Raw genomic sequence first — 21635 nt, forward strand, 5'->3', positions numbered from 1 at the left:
AAATAGCTAAGAAGAAAAATTTAAAAAAAATTAAATTAAATTAAAAATAAATAAAATTTAAATTGAATCAGGTTGGGCAGACTGGATGGACCATTCGGGTCTTTATCTGCCATCATCTACTATGTTACTATGTTTGTCGATCAGAACTCCCAAGTCTCTTTCCTGGGAGGTCTCTCCAAGTACCGCACCGGACATCCTGTATTTGTGCATGAGATTTTTGTTACCGACATGCATCACTTTTCATTTATCCACGAACCTCATTTGCCATGTCGAAGCTCATTTCTCGAGCTTGATTATGTCACTTTGTAGATCTTCGCAATCCCCCTGCTTTTTCACTACTTTGAATAACTTTGTATCGTCCACAAATTTAATCACCTCACTCGAAGATCCATGGAGGCAACAGTGTCAGCTCTTGGTTGGGTTTTTCTTCTGTAAAAGTAGTATGCCGTTTGAATTCTTTATTTTGGACTCGTAATCATCCATAATAGAGAAACAGCTAAGTTGGCAGACTGGAGGGCAGATAGAGGTGGCAACAGGATGTGGGCAGGTGTTGGGAAAGGAATGGGTGTACCAAAAAGCCGAGGCTGCAGCTTAAAACTTTGGAAGATACGGTTTCTTGGTAATTGTGCACTAGAGCTGTATATGTTGGTTTTTATTTAGAGCTCATAGCTTTTTATTTTATTATTTTTGGACTCTTATGATCATGGATTATTGGATGGAACAGTGAAAACTCTGAGACTGGAAGACCAGAGGACATTGGAAAGACTTTTGAGGAGGAAAAAGCATGATACAAACATTCAAGCAAATTTCATTTATGTTTTTTTTCTCTTAATGTTTGCTTTTCTTGATCTATTTGTTTATATTTTTCTTCTTTGAAGATGAGATAGTGTCTGCTGTGCAGTGCTTTGACACTTATTTATCTAGAGTGCGACCACCCCTGTAGCCCAGGGCTGGGCTCTATAGCAATCCCGGTGGTTACAATAAACAGCGCACCAGCGTGTGACCCGACATGGAGTCATCCTGCAGGACTGGACTCTCAGCAGTAATCAAAATTAAAGCAAAACAAAATAAAGTCCCAACAATTGAGGTTGTTTAGAGAAATAGTTCATTTTACTCATTTCTTCATGCAGGTAAGTAATTCATCAAACCCTTGCAACATTTGTCAGGATTCCACACAGCATTAAAGCAAAATTGCCAAAAAGGGCAAGAAAATAAAACAGTCCAAAATAAAGTCCAAACTTTCTTTCAATCCTAATTAAGTCCCAATTGCTCCTGAGACTTCAGCTCTCCACAGAGCTAGCACTGCCTGCTTCAAATCAGGTAATTCAGCAAATCAAAAAATAAAGTTTAGGATACTTGCTTCCACAATTCTCAGTCATTAAAGAAAATGAGAAAAGCCTCTGGCAATATTATATGACTGCCAGGAAAGGAGAGTGACACAGATTTTGTCAAAAATACAGCCACAGATATGGCCTTCAAAATCCCACCCAGGGTGACAACAAAACCTCTCCCCACACATTCCTAGCTTTCTCAAAAAAACCAACATCCAAGAAAAAACAAAACACAGCAAACAAACAGTTCCAAATAATCCACACTCACTGTTTGCAGCTTGAGGCCAAGTCCACCTGCATAGGCTCAGGATAATTAGATTCACAACCTGCACAAGCTTCTTGACAGTCCATAGGCTCTCCATTCAGGAATGGCAAGTCTTCCGCTTGCCAGCCTCAGTCAGCTCCATAGGCATAGGTCTGTTGCTCCTGTTTGGCCCAGGTGGATCTTCAGGGAGGCAAGGCCTGAACTTCCTCCCTAACCGGCCTGCTTGTTTGAATGCCACTGCTGGCTTACATACTCTAGGGGCGTGCCCTGCTCTGAGTGAGTCAGCAGTGTTCCAGGGACCTCGGGCTCCCCTGGTGGTGACTCGGGTAAAGCTCACCTACTTCCTCCTCAGACAAATCCGGCTCCCTCTGGTGGTCAATGGCATTATTTCCAGAATCATAATCCTGGGAGATCTTGGAACTTCCCTTCCGTGTTTTTACTTTTACTTTCTCCCCTGGCTTAACTGGGACCTTGGCAGGCCTTGTGTCTGACTGGTCACAAGAGAAAAGAGATATGTTGGGATATGTCAGAACGGAGATATACTTATATCGGTTGAGAGCGCCTTCCAGAGGTATCAAGGGGCTCAGGCCATACCAGCAAAACATTCTCCAGACCATAATGCTGCCGCCACCAGCTTTTGTAAATCTAACAATGGTTGCTGGGTGTTTGTACTCTGTGATTTCACATCCATCCGTTCGATGGAGCTCATTGGAGAAGGCAACCCTCTGCCATTTGGTGCAAGTCCAATGTCTGAACTCCTGTGCAAACTGCAGTCCTTGTTTGTGATCAACCCTTGTGAGCATGGGTGCAGTCACCAACCATCTGCTCCAGAGCCCCATTTGCAACAGGGTCCACTGCACAGTCATTTTGGACACACATCTGGAAGCATCCCGGTTCGTTTGGACGGTAAGTTGCACCACAATAGCATGCCGATCAGCCAACATTCACCACTCACATCGATGGCTCATGCTGCCCCACAGTTATCACGTCAGGTCATCAAAAAGGTTCTATTCATCCACTCACAGTCCACTTTAACCACAGCAGCCCATGAATGATTCTCAAATGTCACCGTTTCTGAAATGCTGCAGCACTGATGATCCTTTTTCAATGTCTGATAAATTGTGCTTTTATCCCCATGACAGCCACAATTGCTATATTGGCAACTTGCTCACATCCCACCTTATATTCCCCCGAAGTCTGTGTGCAATATGTGCATTCATTCATTGGCTGTGGTGGTCATAATAATGTGAATCGACCGTGTATTATTTTAAAATATCTTACCTATTAATTGCAATTAATTGCTACTGCATAATGCGATTAAAAATTTTAGTCTTCCTGCAGCCTTAATTCTAACATTTTCAGCTTGGAGTCCGGAAGACTTACAGCAGCAATGGAAGGCTTCTTTCCATCTCCAGCGGGTGGATGTGTGACATCTGCTCCCAAGAAGATCACTGGTTGCTGGAAAACAGAAGGTCTTAAAGAAAAAAAAAGACAGACAACTCTATTCAGTATCTTCTTAATAAAAATCGAAAACTAAATTAGATGTTAGTTTTCCCTAAAGAGCTTAGTTTTTCAAAAAACACAATGGTTTGCTTGCTAGAAATTTTCAACTTCAACTACACAGGTCTTAATAGCTGCAATCATGCAGATAGGGAAATGCGTCTTAAGAAGCTGGTTTCAGGTTGCTTTGATGACAAAAATGTCTGCCTACCTTTGATGAGGTACAAGTATGTTGTTGATTCCTCCAAGTTTAACATTAATCTTGAGGCACAAGTTGGAGAGGGTCTGAGGAGATGTTTTTATGACATTCTTGACTTGGACGCATTGGGTTGCCATTCCCAGCAAGGTGTCTCCAACACGTTTCACTTCCGCTGAAAAAGCAGCAGTACAGGATTCACACGCACTTTCATTATTTCAAACTACTGCACAGCAGACTACATTTTGAACAAGGAATCTATTTTATGAAAAATATCATCGTAGTTGACAACAGACCACCATCAAAAAGTCCACTGCTAAGGACCTACATACTCCTCACCGCTCCTTAGCCCATCCTTCTTTTAAGGACTCTCTAGAATCAGTGTAGGCAATCCTGGTCCTTTGGTGTCACAGAGAAGCCTGTTTTGGAGGATTTTAACCACAATGAAGAAAGATGAGGTATTAGATTTGCATTTATTGGAGGCAACTTATGGTGTCTTATGCATATTCATTGTGGCCTTTTTTGTTTTTAAACATCCGAGGACCAGAATTTCCTACTTATGGTTCCAGAATGCAACTTGCACCTCCACTCCGTTTCATAACAACCATCAACGTGTACGAGATTCTTCCCCAAGCCCTCCTACAATACCCAAATTCAAAAGCGCACAGAAAAAAAGAGTTTGTTAACATAATTCTTTTCTGCTTCTCCAGTTTGATAGTTTGATAATAACGAACTCATAGCTCAGGAAAACAATTCTAACTCTCTTCTGCTGCAAGATAATTTCCAAGTTATGAGAAAAGAAATTTCATATAATTTCAGCTAACATACAGTAATACGTTAATAAACCTCAGCAAATTTTACTTTCATACAATTACTACCACTATATAGAATGTTCGAAGCACCTATTCACATTAACTGGAGGACATTATTACGCATTGAGACCTCTTTGGTAATGTTTCTAGATCAGAAAAATGCTTCTCTTTTCTGTATGTATATTCCATTGCCATAGACAAAGTGGACAAAGTAATATATTTTACCAATCTATTACATGCCTACCGTGTTTCCCCGAAAATAAGACACTGCCTTATATTAATTGTGGGCCCAAAAAAGGTACTACGTCTTATTTTCGGGGATGTCTTATTTTTTTCATGTACAATTCTTCCTATTTTTTTTTTCATGTACAATTCTTCCTATTTCCTTTCTCTCCATCACATGTGCATCTTTCTTCCCCTCTCATCCATCCCCTTGTGCAGTATCTTTCTATCCCTCCCTCCCATCCCTTATGCAGCAGAACCCTTGTAGCTTCTATCCCTCCCTTCCTTCCATCGCCCAGTGTAACATCTTATATCCTCTCCCGCCGTGTGTGAACCGCCATCCCCGCCGACCCATCTCCCCCTCCCATCTGAACTGCAAGACCGAAATAAATACCTTATAACAAACCAGCAGTGTCAGCAGCCATATAGATACTTTCTTCTATCGCCCAGGCGTTCCTCTGCCGTGTTGCTGATGATGTCAGCAAACACTGACTGTTAGTTATAAGGTATTTATTTCGGTCTCGCAGTTCAGATGGGAGGGAGAGATGGATTGGGGGGCGTGGGGGCGCTGCTGCTGCTAGGGCTTATTTTCAGGGGTAGAGATTATATGAAGACCTACCCCAAAAATCATGATAGGGCTTATTTTCAGGGTAGATCTTAATTTCGGGGAAACACGGTACATACAAATTTTGAAATATCTTACAATGATAAAAATAAAGTAAACAAACATGAATGAAATGCTAATAAACCATCCTAAAATAATAATAAATTCATAACATTAAAATTGTCCCAAGATTATACTTAAAATTTGTTCCAATTTTACATTTTGCTCAGAGTAGTACCTAAGGTCAGATCAAATAACACTGATTTATGTATTTGTTTAAAAAGTCTTATTTCGGACTTCCTATGTCTTTTTATTGGCTATGTAATTTTCTACTGTAGTTTATCACATTAAAGCATATTACAGTAAAACAATCCAGTAACAAAACATGGGCAATAACCATTTTACAATACATTAAACATTGCAGCCCTCGGCATATAGTGGCTAACAGCAAAGAGATCTACATACGAACATAAGACTTGCCATACTGGGACAGACCAACGGTCCATCAAGCCCAGTATCCTGTTTCCAACAGTGGCCAACCCAGGTCCCAAGTGCCTAGCTAGATCCCAAAACAGAGCAAAAAAGGCAGTTACTCACCTGTAGCAGGTGTTTTCCGAGGACAGCAGGAAGTATATTCTCAAATATAGGCGGTGGCGTCCATGGAGCCCAGCACAGACGTGTACCAAAGTGTACTGTCACTTTACACCAGTGGTTAGCAACCCTGTCCTTGGGGACCCTCAGCCAGTCGGGTTTTCAGGATATCCCTAATGAATATGCATGAGACATATTTACTTGCTAGTCTCCTCCATTATATGCAAATCTCTCTCATGCATATTCATTAGGGATATCCTGAAAACCCAACTGGCTGAGGGTCCCCCAGGTCAGGGTTAAGAACCACCACTTTAAAAACTTTTAGCACTGTCCATACATACCACGCATGCACGTGTGCCATCCTGCCCAACATCAGCTCACAGGACCTTCAGTTCCATCCAAAAGCTAAGAAGCCAGCTAGGGGAGGTGGATGGATTATGAGAATATCTGCTTGCTGTTCTCAGAGAATATCTGCTATAGGTAACTATGCTTTCTTGGAGGACAAGCAGGCAGTATTATTCTCACATATGGGACTTCCAAGTTACCAGACTCATGCCTCTAGCAAGAGGGTTAAATATAACTGTCATAAAGCTAGTGAAATTCCTGAGGATGGAGGGAAGATGGCTTTTAAAGAGAAAATAAATTTTTGAGAACTGCGTCATCTAGAATGTTGATTTAACCCTTCAATTAGCAGATGGTGAAACAGCTGCTTTATGTAACTTGATGTTGAACGAGAGCAACAGTGCCAAGTAATAGGCATTTGGAGATACAGATCTCCCATAAGAGCCAGAGAAGACACATCTTGCTTCTGAGTAACAATGCTAAATAAAGGGCTAAGCAGTAATGAGAAGTAAATATGTGGACTGAGGACCGAGTGGATGCTTTGCAGATGTCTTGAACGGGAGTAGAGCACAAGTGGGCAATAGATGTTGATAAAGCACAGTTACTTACCGTAACAGGTGTTATCCAGGGACAGCAGGCAGATATTCTTGACTGATGGGTGACGGCACCGACGGAGCCCCGGTACGGACAATTTTAGAGTGATCTCACTCTAAGAACTTTTAGAAAGTTCTAGCTCGGCCGCACCGCGCACGCGCGAGTGCCTTCCCGCCCGACAGAGGCGCGCGGTCCCTCAGTTAGTATAAGCCAGCTAAGAAGCCAACCCGGGGAGGTGGGTGGGACGCAAGAATATCTGCCTGCTGTCCCTGGATAACACCTGTTACGGTAAGTAACTGTGCTTTATCCCAGGACAAGCAGGCAGCTATTCTTGACTGATGGGTGACCTCCAAGCTAACAAAAAGAGGGATGGAGGGAAGGTTGGCCATTAGGAAAACAAATTTTGCAAAACAGATTGGCCGAAGTGACCATCCCTTCTGGAGAATGTATCCAGACAATAATGAGATGTAAAAGTGTGAACTGAGGACCAAGTAGCAGCCTTGCAGATTTCCTCAATAGGAGTGGAACGGAGGAAAGCTACAGATGCTGCCATTGCTCTGACTTTATGGGCTGTGACAGAACCTTCCAGTGTCAGTCCGGTCTGAGCATAACAGAATGAAATGCACGCTGCAAGCCAATTAGACAACGTACGTTTAGAAACAGGACGTCCCAATTTATTCGGATCAAAGGACAGAAAGAGTTGGGGAACTGATCTGTGGGGTTTCGTACGCTCCAGATAGTAAGCAAGAGCCCTTTTACAATCCAAAGTATGCAGAGCTTGTTCCCCAGAATGAGAATGAGGTTTTGGAAAGAAAACAGGTAAAACAATGGATTGGTTGAGATGAAATTCAGAAACAACCTTGGGGAGAAACTTTGGATGTGTACGCAGAACCACCTTGTCATGGTGAAAAACCGTAAAAGGTGGATCTGCAACCAGTGCATGAAGCTCACTGACCCTCCTGGCAGAGGTAATGGCAATAAGAAAAAGCACCTTCCAAGTGAGAAATTTGAAAGGAGAGGTAGCTAAAGGTTCAAATGGAGGTTTCATTAAAGCGGAAAGAACCACATTGAGATCCCAGATAACCGGAGGGGCTTTAAGAGGTGGTTTCACATTGAAAAGCCCACGCATGAACCTGGATACCAGGGGATGAGCTGAAAGAAGTTTTCCATGGACTGGCTCATGAAAAGCTGCAATGGCACTGAGGTGGACCCTGATGGAAGAGGACTTCAGGCCAGAATCAGACAAAGAAAGAAGATAATCCAACAACGTCTCCACCGCTAGGGAAGTGGGATCAAGATGATGAAGAAGACACCAGGAAGAAAACCTCGTCCACTTTTGATGGTAACATCGTAGAGTGGCTGGTTTCCTGGAGGCATCCAGAATGGAACGAACGGGCTGAGACAAAAGAGTATCAGTCGAGTTCAGCCCGAGAGATACCAAGCCATCAGGTGTAGAGACTGGAGGTTGGGATGCAGAAGGGTTCCCTGCTGTTGCGTAAGCAGAGAAGGAAACAGAGGAAGAAGAAAAGGTTCCCTGGAACTGAGTTGAAGTAGAAGGGAGAACCAATGTTGCCTGGGCCACCTCGGAGCAATCAGAATCATGGTGGCTCGTTCCCTCTTGAGCTTGAACAAGGTTCTCAACATGAGAGGTAGAGGAGGGAAGGCGTACAGGAACAGATTCGACCAGTCGAGGAGAAAAGCATCTGCTGTGAGACGGTGTGGAGAGTAAAGTCTTGAGCAGAAACGGGGCAGCTGGTGATTGTGAGGAGCTGCAAAGAGGTCTATCTGAGGAGTGCCCCATTGAGTGAAGATAGACTGTAGAGTTACAGGGTCGAGTGTCCACTCGTGAGGCTGGAGAATTCTGCTGAGTTTGTCCGCTAATGAATTCTGTTTCCCCTGAATGTAAATAGCTTTCAGGAAGAGATGATGATCTATGGCCCAATTCCAGATCTTCTGGGCTTCCTGGCATAACAGGCGAGAGCCTGTCCCACCCTGTTTGTTGATGTAGTACATCGCAACCTGATTGTCTGTGCACAACAGAAGGACCTGAGGAAAGAGAAGGTGTTGAAAGGCCTTGAGGGCGTAAAACATCGCTCTGAGTTCCAGGAAATTGATTTGATGCTTCTTTTCCTGGGCTGACCAAAGACCCTGAGTCTGGAACTCGTTCAAGTGAGCTCCCCATGCGTACAGAGAGGCGTCGGTGGTGATGACTAGTTGATGAGGAGGCTGATGGAACAGAAGACCTCTGGATAGATTTGAGGATACCAACCACCATTGCAGAGACTGACGAAGAGATGATGTCACAGATATGTGTCGTGAGCAAGAGTCCGACGCTTGGGACCACTGGGTCGCAAGGGTCCATTGAGGAGTGCGCAGGTGAAGACGGGCATGAGGTGTGACATGAACTGTGGATGCCATGTGTCCCAAGAGCACCATCATTTGTCTTGCTGAGATGGACGGCAGAGGAAGTACCTGGTGACATAGAGACTGAAGGGTCTGAAGCCGATTGGATGGCAGGAAAGCTCTCATGAGGAGTGTGTCCAGGATCGCTCCAATGAATTGAAGTCTCTGAGTGGGAATGATATGAGATTTGGGTAGATTGATCTCGAATCCCAGAAGTTGCAGAAACTGGATGGTTTGGTTGGTGGCCAGAAGGACCGCTTGGGCAGAAGTGTCTTTGATCAACCAATCGTCCAGGTAAGGAAATACCTGCAGGTGGTGAGAGCGCAGAAAAGCCGCCACCACAATGAGACATTTGGTGAATACCCTTGGAGATGAGGCAAGACCGAAGGGCAGCACCTTGTACTGGTAATGACAATGATTGATCATGAATCGGAGATATGGTCTTGAGGTTACATTGATCGGTATGTGAGTGTAAGCCTCTTTGAGATCGAGGGAGCATAGCCAGTCGTTTTGATTTAGAAGGGGATAAAGTATGGCTAAAGAAAGCATCTTGAATTTTTCTTTTACTAGATGAATGTTGAGATCGCGAAGGTCCAGGATGGGTCTGAGATCTCCTGTCTTTTTGGGAACTAGAAAGTAACGGGAGTAGAATCCCTGCCCCTTTTGATCTAGAGGAACTTCCTCTATAGCGTTCAGAAGGAGGAGGGATTGGACCTCCTGAATAAGGAGGGCTGATTGAGGACTGTTCAAAGCAGACTCTTTTGGCAGGCTTTGAGGTGGGAGAGTCTGAAAGTTGAGAGAGTAGCCGTGGCGGATGATGTTGAGGACCCATTGGTCCGAAGTGATTACTTCCCACCGGCTGAAGAACAGAGAAAGTCGACCTCCTATTGGTTGAGGCAGGAGAACAGGAACAGGGATACTGGCTATACTGCGGAGAAAGAAGTCAAAAGGGCTGTGACTTCTGCTGAGGAGGTTGTTTCGCAGGTTGCTGCTGTTGCTGCTGTCGGGGAGGCTGACGTTGCTGTTGCCTCTGACGTCGAGGTTGTTGAGCAGTGGTAGGCAATGGACGGGCTGTGAAACGGCGTTGATAAGCCGATTGCTGCCTGTATGGTCTCGGTGGAGGAGGCTTCTTTTTATTCTTGAGCAGGGTATCCCAGCGCGTCTCATGAGCCGAGAGCTTTTGGGTGGTAGAGTCCATGGAATCCCCAAAGAGCTCATCCCCTAGGCATGGGGCGTTGGCTAACCGATCTTGATGGTTAACATCAAGCTCGGATACCCGAAGCCAGGCCAAACGGCGCATAGCCACCGACATAGCTGTCGCTCTGGATGTAAGTTCAAAGGTGTCATATATGGACCTAACCATAAACTTACGAAGTTGGAATAGAGACGACAAGCAGGAGTGAAAAGATGGATGTTTTCTTGAAGGAAGATACTTCTCGAAGGAAGCCATGGTGGTAAGGAGATGCTTTAAATAAAAAGAAAAATGAAAAGCATAATTACTAGCTCTATTTGCTAACATAGCGTTTTGGTAGAGCCTCTTACCGAATTTATCCATGGCCCTTCCTTCTCTGCCAGGAGGGACAGATGCATATACACTGGCTGCTGAAGTCTTTTTAAGGGTGGATTCGACAAATAAGGATTCGTGTGGAAGTTGAGGCTTGTCGAACCCAGGAATGGGAATTACCTTGTATAGAGAATCCAGTTTACGTGGGGCCCCTGGAACAGTTAAAGGAGTCTCTAAATTTTTATAGAAAGTTTCCCTCAAGATGTCATGAAGGGGAAGCTTCAAAAATTCCTTTGGAGGCTGATCAAAATCAAGGGCATCCAAAAAAGCTTTAGACTTTTTGGATTCAGCCTCCAAAGGAATGGACAAAGACTCACACATCTCTTTCAAGAAATTGGAGAAAGAGGAAGTGGTCTGCTTGGAGGATGGGTCAGGGAGAGCCGAATCCTCCTCCTCTGAGGAACATTCTCCTTCAGAAAGAAAGGGTTCCTCTGAGTCCCCCCACAGATCAGGGTCTCTGACATGGGAAGAATGGTCCCGAGACTCAGGTGTCGATGTTTGCATGTGTCGGGTTTTGCGTACCGACTTACCCGACCTCATCGATACCGAGTCAGGCGATGTTATCGGTCGCACCGGTGCCGAAGTCTGTACCGATTGATGGTGAGCTGTCGGCTCCGGTGCAAGGACTGGCATCGATACCGATGAAGTTAGGTGAAGCGGTACCGAGACAGTAGAAGCAGGTAAGACAGGTTCGACAACCGGTACCGACACGGGTTGATGTACAACCGGTACCGATGGCTCGGTGCGGACTGGCACCGGAAGGTTCGGTGTCATTATAGCAGGAAGGAGTCGTTCTAATTGCTCCTTAAGCTGCACATGAAGGATGGCCGTAATGCGGTCATCGAGGGATGGCACCGGTACCGCTTTTTTCTTCTGCGGTACCTGCGGTGCCGCTCTACGCCCCGGAGATGAGGAGCCCGATGTCGAGGGACTCACCTCAATAGGGGCGGAGCGCTTCCGCTGGCGTCTAACCGGCGGCAGGACTGGGCTCACTGCACTCGAGGCCGGAAGACGTTCCAGCGGGGAAGGCTTCTTAGCCGGCTTACCTGACTGTTGGGATGCCGGTGTGGAATCACGCGGCGTCGAAGACGAGGGTGCCGACTGAAGCGGTGCCGAAGCCGGAGTCGAAGGAACGGGGTCGGACATCTCGGCACCGAATAACAAACGCTGTTGAATTAAGCGATTTTTTAATGTTCTTTTCTTTAAAGTAGCACAGCGGGTGCAAGAAGAGGCCTGATGCTCAGGACCCAAACACTGCAAGCACCAGTTGTGTGGGTCCGTGAGAGATATAGGCCTAGCACACCGCTGGCACTTTTTAAAACCCGGTTGAGGGGGCATGAAAGGGAAAACGGCTTCCGCCAAATCGAAGGCCGAGGCTTCGATGGTGGCAGAAGGCCCCGCCGGGGAAAAACCGAAATTGAAGAAAAAAGAAGTTTTTTTTTTTTTTTTTTTTTTTTACCAAAATAAAAGTAAAGTAATAAAAGAAAGTAATAAAGTCAAAAGTTTACGCGAGCGGGAAGGCAAGTTATAAAAAAATTTCAACAGCCGTTGAAAACGCGTCTTCTTAGCTCCGCGGAAACTAAGAAACTGAGGGACCGCGCGCCTCTGTCGGGCGGGAAGGCACTCGCGCGTGCGCGGTGCGGCCGAGCTAGAACTTTCTAAAAGTTCTTAGAGTGAGATCACTCTAAAATTGTCCGTACCGGGGCTCCGTCGGTGCCGTCACCCATCAGTCAAGAATAGCTGCCTGCTTGTCCTGGGATAAAGCTCTTACTCTACGAGAAGTGATATAGCCACCTAGCATCAGTCCAGCTCAATATATGCAAAGGATATATAGTATGCAAGCCAGCATGAAATAGTCCTCTTTTTAACTGGAACTCCCAATCTGTTAGGGTCAAAGGAGATAAACAGTAGAGTTCTAGTCCTATGTGATTTGATTTGAACAAAGTAGTAGGCAAGAGCTCTTTTATAGTCCAGGGTATGGAGAGCTGACTCCCCAGAATGTGTATGTGGCTTTGGAAAGAAAATTGATAAAACAATGGACTGGTTGAGATGAAATTCAGAGTCCACTTTTGATAAAAACTTCAGGATGCGTATGGAGAACAACTTAAGAACATAAGTGTTCTGCCCCTACTTTATAATAATTTAATAATTTAAATAATAATTTTATTCTTATATACCGCTAAAGCCATGAAAGTTCGAGGCGGCTTACAACAAGATGTGCTGGACAATTAGCGAAGAGTTTACATTACATTGTTATCAAATATAAAGATTCAAGGCAGTTTACAACAAAAGGAGCTGGACAAACAGCGAATTAGTCACAATATAAAGTCATCAAATACAACAAGATGTGCTGGCCAATCAGCGAAGATTTTACACTATATTGTTATCAAATATAAGCCATGATGATTCGAGGCAGTGTACAACGAAAGGGGTTGAACAAACAGTGAAGTGGTCACAATACAAAGACATCGCATACAAACTTACAAAAAGGAAGAAAAGGAAAGTTTATAAAATTTCTTAGGTTACAATTCGATTAAATAGATTCGTTTTTACAGATTTTCTAAAATTGAGGTAGGATGAGGAATGTGTGATAATTTTACCCAGCAAATCGTTCCATTTGCCTGCCTGGAAGGTGAGCGTTCTGTTTAGGAATCTTTTGTAGTGGCAGGCCTTTATTGTCAGATAGGTGAACAGATGAATTCTACGTGTGAGCCTAATAGAACTATCCAGATTAAATTGGGAAACCAGGTACGTGGGGGCCAGACCAACTATTGATTTGTAACAAAGACAGAAAAATTTAAACATAACTCTTGCTTCCAGGGGCAGCCAATTAAGTTTTTGATAATAGGGATTAATGTGTTCCCATTTCTTCAGCCCAAAAATCAATCGAACTGCTGAATTCTGAATAACTCTTGAGTCGTAGAATGTTTTTTTTGAAGGATCCTAAGTAAATGATGTTGCAATAGTCGAGCATGCTCAAGATGGAAGATTGAACCAATAGGCGGAATGATGCTGCATCAAAGTATTTTCTGATGGTTCTGAGTTTCCATAGTATCGAGAAGCATTTTCTAACCAGTAAATCTGTGTGAGCGTTTAGAGTGAGGTGGCAGTCCAGAGTCACTCCCAGAATTTTTATGGAATGGTAAATAGGGAAGACCTGACCATTCAAGAAGATTGATGTGTCTTTAACTTTATCGCTTGAGCTTGCCAGGAAAAATTTGGTTTTGTCTGAGTTGTGTTTCAATTTGAATTCTGTCATCCATAATTCGATTTGCTTTAGAATGGATAGTTGATTCATTGTCTCAGAAGTCAGAGTAGTAAGGGGAATAACTATCATGATATCGGCTGCATAGATATAGAATTTAACTTTTAAGTTTTGCAGTAAGTTCCCCAATGAGGCAAGGTAAATGTTGAACAATGTAGGGGATAGAGGAGAGCCCTGCGGGACTCCGCAAGAGTTTACCCAGCTGCAGGAATGTTTGTTGTCAATATAGACTTGATATGATCTTTTACTCAAAAAACCCTGGAACCATTTCAGCACATTGCCTGAAAGACCAATTGACTCCAGACAGTCAATCAGAATAGCATGATCGACCAAATCGAAGGCATTACTTAAGTCTAATTGCAGAACTAGTGCACTTGTGCCTTGACTGAATAAGGTATGAGGAAATCTAGCAGTGATGCAATGACCGTTTCAGTGCTAAACCCAGATCGAAAACCTGACTGATTGTCTTGTAGTATGCTAAATTTGTCCAAATACGTTACTAATTCTTGGTTGACCAGGCCTTCCATCAGCTTGACGAATAAGGGGGTACTCGCAATAGGTCTGTAATTTGATGTTAGCTTGATAGATTCCTTAGGATTTTTTACGATCGGTGCGATCAGAATCTGGCTTAGATCCTCAGGGAATGTACCGGTTAGTAATAGGGAGGAAAGCCAATTGTATAGGTGACTGGGGCAACTTTCATAATGTTTGATGGACAGCAGTCTAATCTGCAATAGGAATCCGCGTATTTCATATAGAGTTTACAGAACTGTTGCCAGGATGGAGTGGTAAAATTGTTCCAGGGCATATCTACCCTAGGTTCATCTTTGTATTGGGCAACTGGGTAGTTCGAAATGTTGGTTTTGGAGCCCTAGTTTGGATCTCAAATTATTATTATTATTTTTTTATTCTTTATTCATTTTATAATTCACAACAAGTGTACAGTAAATATCAAACAATTAGAATACAATATCACTGGATTGAACAGTCTGGAGCAGTAAAGCGGCAGCTTGTGGTTGGTGGGAGACGCAAAGAGATCTATATCAGGAGCCCCCCATATTGTGAAAATTTAATGCAAAGTCAATGTATGGAGGGACTACTTGTGAAGTTGGAGAAGTCTGCTTAATTTGTCTGCCAAGCAGTTTTCTTTTCCTGCTAGATATACTACTTTGGAGGGAGATGTTGTAAGTGACTGTCCAAGTCCAAATTTGGATAGCTTCTTGGCAAGGGGATGAGAGCCTGCACCACCTTTATTGTTTATATAATACATTGCTTCTTGATTGTCAGTACGCTTGAGAACTACATGGTTCTGCAAACAATCCTGAAAGGTGAAGAGCATTTCGGATCACCCATAACTCCAGTAGGTTGATTTGTAGTGTTATCTTATGAGGAGACCAGAACAGGTCATTGGAGACTTTAGCAAGGGCAGTTTCAGTGACTAAAATGAGTCAAGAATAGAGTGGGATGAAAGGAAGTCTAAACAACAGCGGTGGACAGCACATTCAAGTAGCTTGGAAAAGAAGGGATGGAAGAAGATGGGGCAATAGTTGGAGAGACTAGTATCTAGGGTCTAGTGAAGTTTTTTTTGAGGAGGGGTATTAACTACGGCATATTTGAAGACATCAGGAACAGCTGCAGTGGCCAGCGATAGGTTGAGGATGTGACAGATAGGAGGTTAATGCTGTCTTGACGTTTGGAGATCAGTTGTTGCTTCAGTTTGTCAAGAAGTGCAACGTAGTACTTTGCCATGATGGTTGCACCTTTTTCCAGGTAATCTAGAAGCAAAATTCCATCTTTGTCCCAGAAGACAGACGCCATCACTTTGCTTGATGACTTCTGTGTCTTGGACTTCTTGGGACATGAGAAACTAGTGTGTCTCAATCCTTTGCATTGTTCTTTAGTCTATGTATCATATCTGTCCATCCATCCAAGTTTCATCCATAATTACAAGATGGTTCAAAAATCCCATAGGATCTCGCTGAAATCAGTCCAAAATGGATTGTGAGACAAGCACTTGATCACACTTCTGGTCAGCATTAAGTCATTTGGGAGCCCATTTGGCTGAGAGCTTTTTCATGTCTAAAATCATATGAATAATATAGCCAACTCGTTCTTGGGATATCTCCATGGTCCCTGCTATCTTTTTAACTGATATTCTTTGATTGTCCAGGATCATGGAACGAATGGCATCCATGTTTTCTGGAATTGTCACTTGAGTTGGTTTCACAGAACATTCTTCATCTTCTGTGCTCCAACATCCTGTTCTAATCACAGCAACCCAATTTTTGACTGTGTTGTAAGAAGGGCACTTATCCTCTAATGTAACTGACATGTCATCGTAAATTTGTTTGGCCGAGTTATCCTTTAGGAAAAGATATTTCATCACTGCTCATTACTCTTTTGCGGTGAAATCTCTATTCTGCTCTGTTTTCACTTCAGAGCTGCAAAAAAAATTAAATCAGGCTACAATTATGAAATTTAGGTCAGACACACAAGAAACAAATTTTGATGTAACAAAGGTATTATCAGTCTAAAAGGAGGTAAAATAGGAAAAGCCAAAGAGGTGATTGTTTTCATTGAGCTAAAAATTTGACACTAGAAAAGCAATGGTTAGCAGTTTTTTTTGGTTTGGTTAAAACTTCTAGCTGCCAAAGACTAGAATATTTGTGAAAAATGTAGAATACCTGCAATGAAGCCAGTATGCCGAGGGAGTTTTACTGTGAGAAAATATTAGAGTTTGACAGTACCTCTCTTGGTCCAAACTAGAGAATGACACGGTGACAAAATTCATCACCGTTTCCGTCCCTGCGGATAACCGTGGGAAATAATCCCATGTCATTTCCTAGTGTCTATTTCAACCTCGGTCCTTCTACACCAGCATTCTTCAAAGCAAAGCTTGCGGGTCAGTGGTTTTGGCTATTCATACTCTGATTCTTCCCTCTCTCCTTAAAGAATGACATGAAAATGGTTTCCCGCGGTTATCCGTGGGGACGGGAACGGTGATGAATTTTGTCACTGTGTCATTCTCTAGTCCAAACTCTGCCAAATGACATCACCCATACATGAGTACTTGCAGGCACTGTTTGCCCTCAGAGAAACACTAATATCTCATTCAAATAAAGTCAGAGCAGTCACACTACATAATTAAGCACTGGTAGAATTCTTGAGGATTACTCTTCCTGAATTTATACAGGATAAAGATGTATGCAGTCACACTCCTGAAATATTCCCTTACCATAAACAGGTGTTTTCCCTGGCAGGATAACGATGATTAGCTGAAGCCCTGAGTAGGTGTTCTTCAGGTGACGGAACATGGGTTCCACGCTGTCTGCACCCTGTGCATATTTACAGAAACACGGTTGGCCCTGGATCGGCATCCCTGCGTCCTTAGAGATCTTACGCAGCTGGTCTGTGAAGCTCCTAATGAATAAAAATACTGAAATTTGTCTTAACTGCATTATTTTGCGTTAGCAAGTACTGCAGCCATGGAAATAGGTAAGGAACAAAAAAGGTAACATGCAACACAATAATTTGTACATTTACATATGCATTTTCACTGAGCAGAAAGTGCTTCAGTCGAGTCTAAGCAAATTCCAAGGAGTCTTACTTTAGGATCTCTTCCCTGCACTGCCTTTGTGTAGCAAAACAAGCGATGGCCCACATTTTTATCTCCACACCTGTGTGGAACTGTTTCCCTCGCATATCCCAGACCCCATGGCTGGGGGTTGCTACTGTGCGGTTCTGCAGAAAGAAGGAAATTGTTACTGTACAAGAAAAAGAAACCCAGTAAACATACGTGAGAGTTACTCAGCAAGGCAGGATGAAAACAATAGCAGAAATTCAAAAAACTAATTAAAAATTGCCAGTAAATGAAATATGAAAAGTTTTCTACCCGTCCTCCATACTGTAACATAGGAGCCGGAAGAACTCTTCCCGTTACATGAGCCATCTCATCTCGGACTTTAAACTGAAACTCTTGAACAAATGGATCTGCATCATAATTTGCACTTCTGACCTACAAAGAAAACCATAAATATGTATGTTCAATTACTCCAACTAGGAATCTCCTGTGGAAGCCATCCTCCTTTAAGCAGCATGTGTCAAGGACAGTAAAAGCATGGATTATGGAGTACAATGATGAAATGTGTAGCCCAGGAGCAAAACAAGGCTGCCTGCGTGAACAGAGGTCGGACAAAATCCAACAAGGGCACAGTGAATCCAAGACAGAACAGAAAACTGCAGACCTCTGTACAAGATGCAGGCAGTGTTTATTACAATAAACAATTTGTTGCGCTCAAATAGACCACCTTTTGACAGGTAATGGGACCCTACATAGTCCATGTTTCGATAACAGTCTGATTCTTTTCAACTAGTTATAGACATAATATCAGTATTTTAGAGAGCTAGTGTTACATTGCAGTGGATCAGTAGAGATAGGATTAGGGATTGCACTATTATTCTGAAAGCCTCAGTTTCTAAGTATTTTCTGATGGATCTTAGCTTCTCATTACAAGGAAAGACTGTTTTGTTATTGATTGTATGTGGCTCTTCATACACAGGTGGTTATCAATTTCTATTCCTAAGAATCAGGATTGTCATTCTAATGGAACGTCTGAGTTGTCTGTTGTGATCCTTGTGGGTCAGTTGAGAGTCCTAGCCAAAGGAATTTGGTTTTGTTTTTATTTAGTTTCAGGAGGTGGGTCGAGGTCCAGTTTTCTATGATGTGGACACATTTTTTGACAGCGGTGAGGGTATTGATTAGTGCATCTGTTACAGGTAGGATGATCATTATGTCATCTGCATAGGTGAAATGTTTTATTTGTGCAAGATCTAGGTTGGTTATCAAGGATTGCATTAGGAGGCTGAACACTGATGATGAAAGAGGAGATTCTTGAGGGACTCCGCTAGGAGGGTGCCAGTTATCAAAAAGTTCACCATTTTGACATACTGCTTAGTGCCGTGTAGTTAGGAATAGAGAATGACACGGTGACAAAATTCATCACCGTTCCCGTCCCCATGGATAACCGTGGGAAATAATCCAATGTCATTTTCTAGTGTCTATTTCAACCTCAGTCCTTCTACACCAGCATTCTTCAAAGCAAAGCTTGCGGGTCAGTGGTTGTGGCCAATTATACTCTGATTCTTCCCTCTCTCCTTAAAGAATGACATGAAGATGGTTTCCTGCGGTTATCCGCAGGGACGGGAACGGTGATGAATTTTGTCACCATGTCATTCTCTAGTTAGTAAGCCTTAAAACCAGGAGAGGATGGGATGCTAAATCCAAAATAACTGAAAAAGCACAGTTACTTACCGTAACAGGTGTTATCCAGGGACTGCAGGCATATATTCTCACATGTGGGTGACGTCATCTACGGAGCCCCGATGCGGAAGCATTTTCAAGCAAACTTGATTGAAGATTTAAGTTTGCTCTGCTGCTCCACGCATGCGTGCCTTCCTGCTCCACTAGGGGGCGCATCCCCTCGTGGTCTCCAGTTCACTTAACTAGCAAAGAAGCCAACCTCGGGGAGGTGGGCGGGTTGTGAGAATATATGCCTGCTGTCCCTGGATAACACCTGTTACGGTAAGTAACTGTGCTTTATCCCAGGACAAGCAGGCATGATATTCTCACATGTGGGTGACCTCCAAGCTAACTGAAAAGGGATGGAGGGAAGTTGGCAATTTAAGCAAATAGATTTCGCAAAACCGATTGGCCGAACCGGCCATCGCTCCTGGACAGTGAGTCCAGACAGTAATAGGAGGTGAAAGTATGAACCGAAGACCACGTGGCAGCCTTGCAGATTTCCTCAATAGGTGTGGACCTGAGGAACGCTACGGAGGCTGCCATCGCTCGGACCTTGTGTCCCGTTACTCGACCATGCAGTGCGAGACCAGCCTAAGCGTAGCAGAAGGAGATGCAATTGGCCAACCAGTTGGACAAGGTGCGCTTGGAGACTGGGTGACCTAACCGGTTTGGGTCGAAGGACAAAAACAATTGTGGGACTTTCCGGTGTGGTTGAGTGCGTTGGAGGTAGAAGGCCAACGCTCTCTTACAGTCAAGAGTGTGGAGCGCCACCTCTCCGGGATGAGAGTGGGGCTTGGGAAAAAACACAGGTAAGACAATGGACTGATTGAGATGAAAATCAGACACTACTTTAGGCAAGAACTTTGGATGAGTGCGGAGTACCACCTTGTCGTGATGGAATACCGTGAAGGATGGGTCCGCCACTAGAGCTTGTAGCTCACTAACCCGCCGAGCGGAAGTGAGCGCAAGCAGGAAAATCACCTTCCAAGTGAGGAATTTTGGATGGCATTTGTCTAGGGGCTCAAATGGAGGTTTCATTAGTTGAGCCAGAACCACGTTAAGGTCCCAAACCACCGGAGGAGGTTTGAGAGGAGGGTGGACATTCAGAAGACTCTTCATGAAGCGAGAGACTAGGGGGTGGAGCGAGAGGGCTTTCCCTTCCAGGGGCTGATGGAAGGCTGCAATCGCACTGAGGTGTACTCGAATGGAGTTGGTCTTTAGGCCGGAGTGAGATAATTGAAGTAAATAGTCAAGGACCAGGGGGACGGGGACCGACACCGGGTCCTGGCTGTGAGAGGAGCACCAGGCTGAGAATCTGGTCCACTTTTGGGAGTAGCAGGTTCTCGTTGAGGTCTTTCTAGAGGCCTCCAATATCTCCTTGACTGATTGAGACACGGGGAGAGAAGTCAGGGGAAAAGAAACCAAGCATTCAGATGAAGAGATTGAAGATTGGGATGTAACAGCGAACCCTGACCCTGTGATAGTAGAGAGGGAAACTGAGGCAGAGGCAGTGGATCTCTGACACTGAGTTGAAGTAAAAGGGAAAACCAAGGCTGGCGTGGCCAGCGAGGAGCAATCAGGATCAGGGTGGCTTGTACTGTTTTCAGGTGGACAAGCGTCCGCAGGATCAGAGGAAACGGCGGGAACGCGTACAGGAACCTTCCCTCCCAGTCGAGGAGAAAGGCGTCGGCCTCGAGCCGGTCCGGGGAGTACATCCGGGAGCAGAAGAGGGGCAGTTTGTGATTGTGGGGGGATGTGAACAGATCTATTTGAGGTGTCCCCCACTGTTTGAACACTTGTCGTAGGGTTTGAGAGTGCAGTGACCACTCGTGTGGCTGGAGGAGGCGGCTGAGTCTGTCCGCCAGACAGTTTTGTTCTCCTTGTATGTACACCGCTCGAAGGAAGGTGTTGTTGGAGATTGCCCATTTCCAGAGGCGCAGGGCTTCCCGACAGAGGGACCAAAACCCTGTTCCTCCTTGTTTGTTTACATAGTACATTGCTACCTGGTTGACGGTTCGGATGAGGACCACCCGGTCGTGGAGAAGATGTTGAAAGGCTACAGCTGCGAGATAGATGGCCCGGAGCTCTAGCACGTTGATGTGACAGCGGCGGTCTTCCGCTGACCACATCCCCTGTGTGCGTAGGCCGTCCAGGTGGGCTCCCCAAGCGTACTCTGATGAGTCCGTGGTGAGTACCTTGCTGTGATGAGGGGCGAGGAAGAGTAAACCTTTGGAAAGATTTGAAGAGTCGGCCCACCAGCGGAGCGATCTTTGCAAGGAAGGAGTCACTGTCACGGGACGGTCGATCGGGTCCCGGTCTTGACGCCATTGAGAGGCCAGGGTCCATTGAGGGATTCTCAGATGGAGGCGGGCGAAGGGTGTGACATGGACGGTGGAGGCCATGTGGCCTAGGAGAGTCATCATCTGTCGAGCTGATACCGAGGTCAGCAGAGAGATCCTTCGACTCAGACTTACTAACGCCTCTAGGCGCGGAGGGGGGAGGAAGGAACGGAGGCGAACCGTATCCTGCATGGCCCCGATGAACTGTAAGGACTGCGAGGGGCGTAGTTGGGATTTTGGGAAGTTTATTTCGAACCCCAGACTTTGTAGATAGGTAATAGTCTGTTGGGTCGCTGAGATAACCC

At 44.5% G+C, this 21635-nt stretch overlaps 1 protein-coding gene across 2 annotated transcripts in view; it reads right to left on the reverse strand.

Annotated features, from left to right (window-relative positions):
• Positions 1-21635, reverse strand: part of AGO3 (argonaute RISC catalytic component 3) — a 125829-nt gene that overhangs the window by 19897 nt on the left and 84297 nt on the right. For both annotated transcript variants that reach the window (XM_033956433.1, XM_033956431.1), the window contains exons 10-14: positions 17582-17704; positions 17297-17430; positions 16925-17109; positions 3308-3467; positions 2980-3070 (exon numbers count right to left, since the gene is read on the reverse strand). In XM_033956433.1, coding sequence (XP_033812324.1) covers positions 2980-3070; positions 3308-3467; positions 16925-17109; positions 17297-17430; positions 17582-17704 — 693 coding nt within the window. The remainder of the gene's footprint in view (positions 1-2979; positions 3071-3307; positions 3468-16924; positions 17110-17296; positions 17431-17581; positions 17705-21635) is intronic.

The sequence above is a fragment of the Geotrypetes seraphini genome, chromosome 8 (genome assembly GCF_902459505.1).
Source record: "Geotrypetes seraphini chromosome 8, aGeoSer1.1, whole genome shotgun sequence".
Classification (NCBI taxonomy): domain Eukaryota; kingdom Metazoa; phylum Chordata; class Amphibia; order Gymnophiona; family Dermophiidae; genus Geotrypetes; species Geotrypetes seraphini.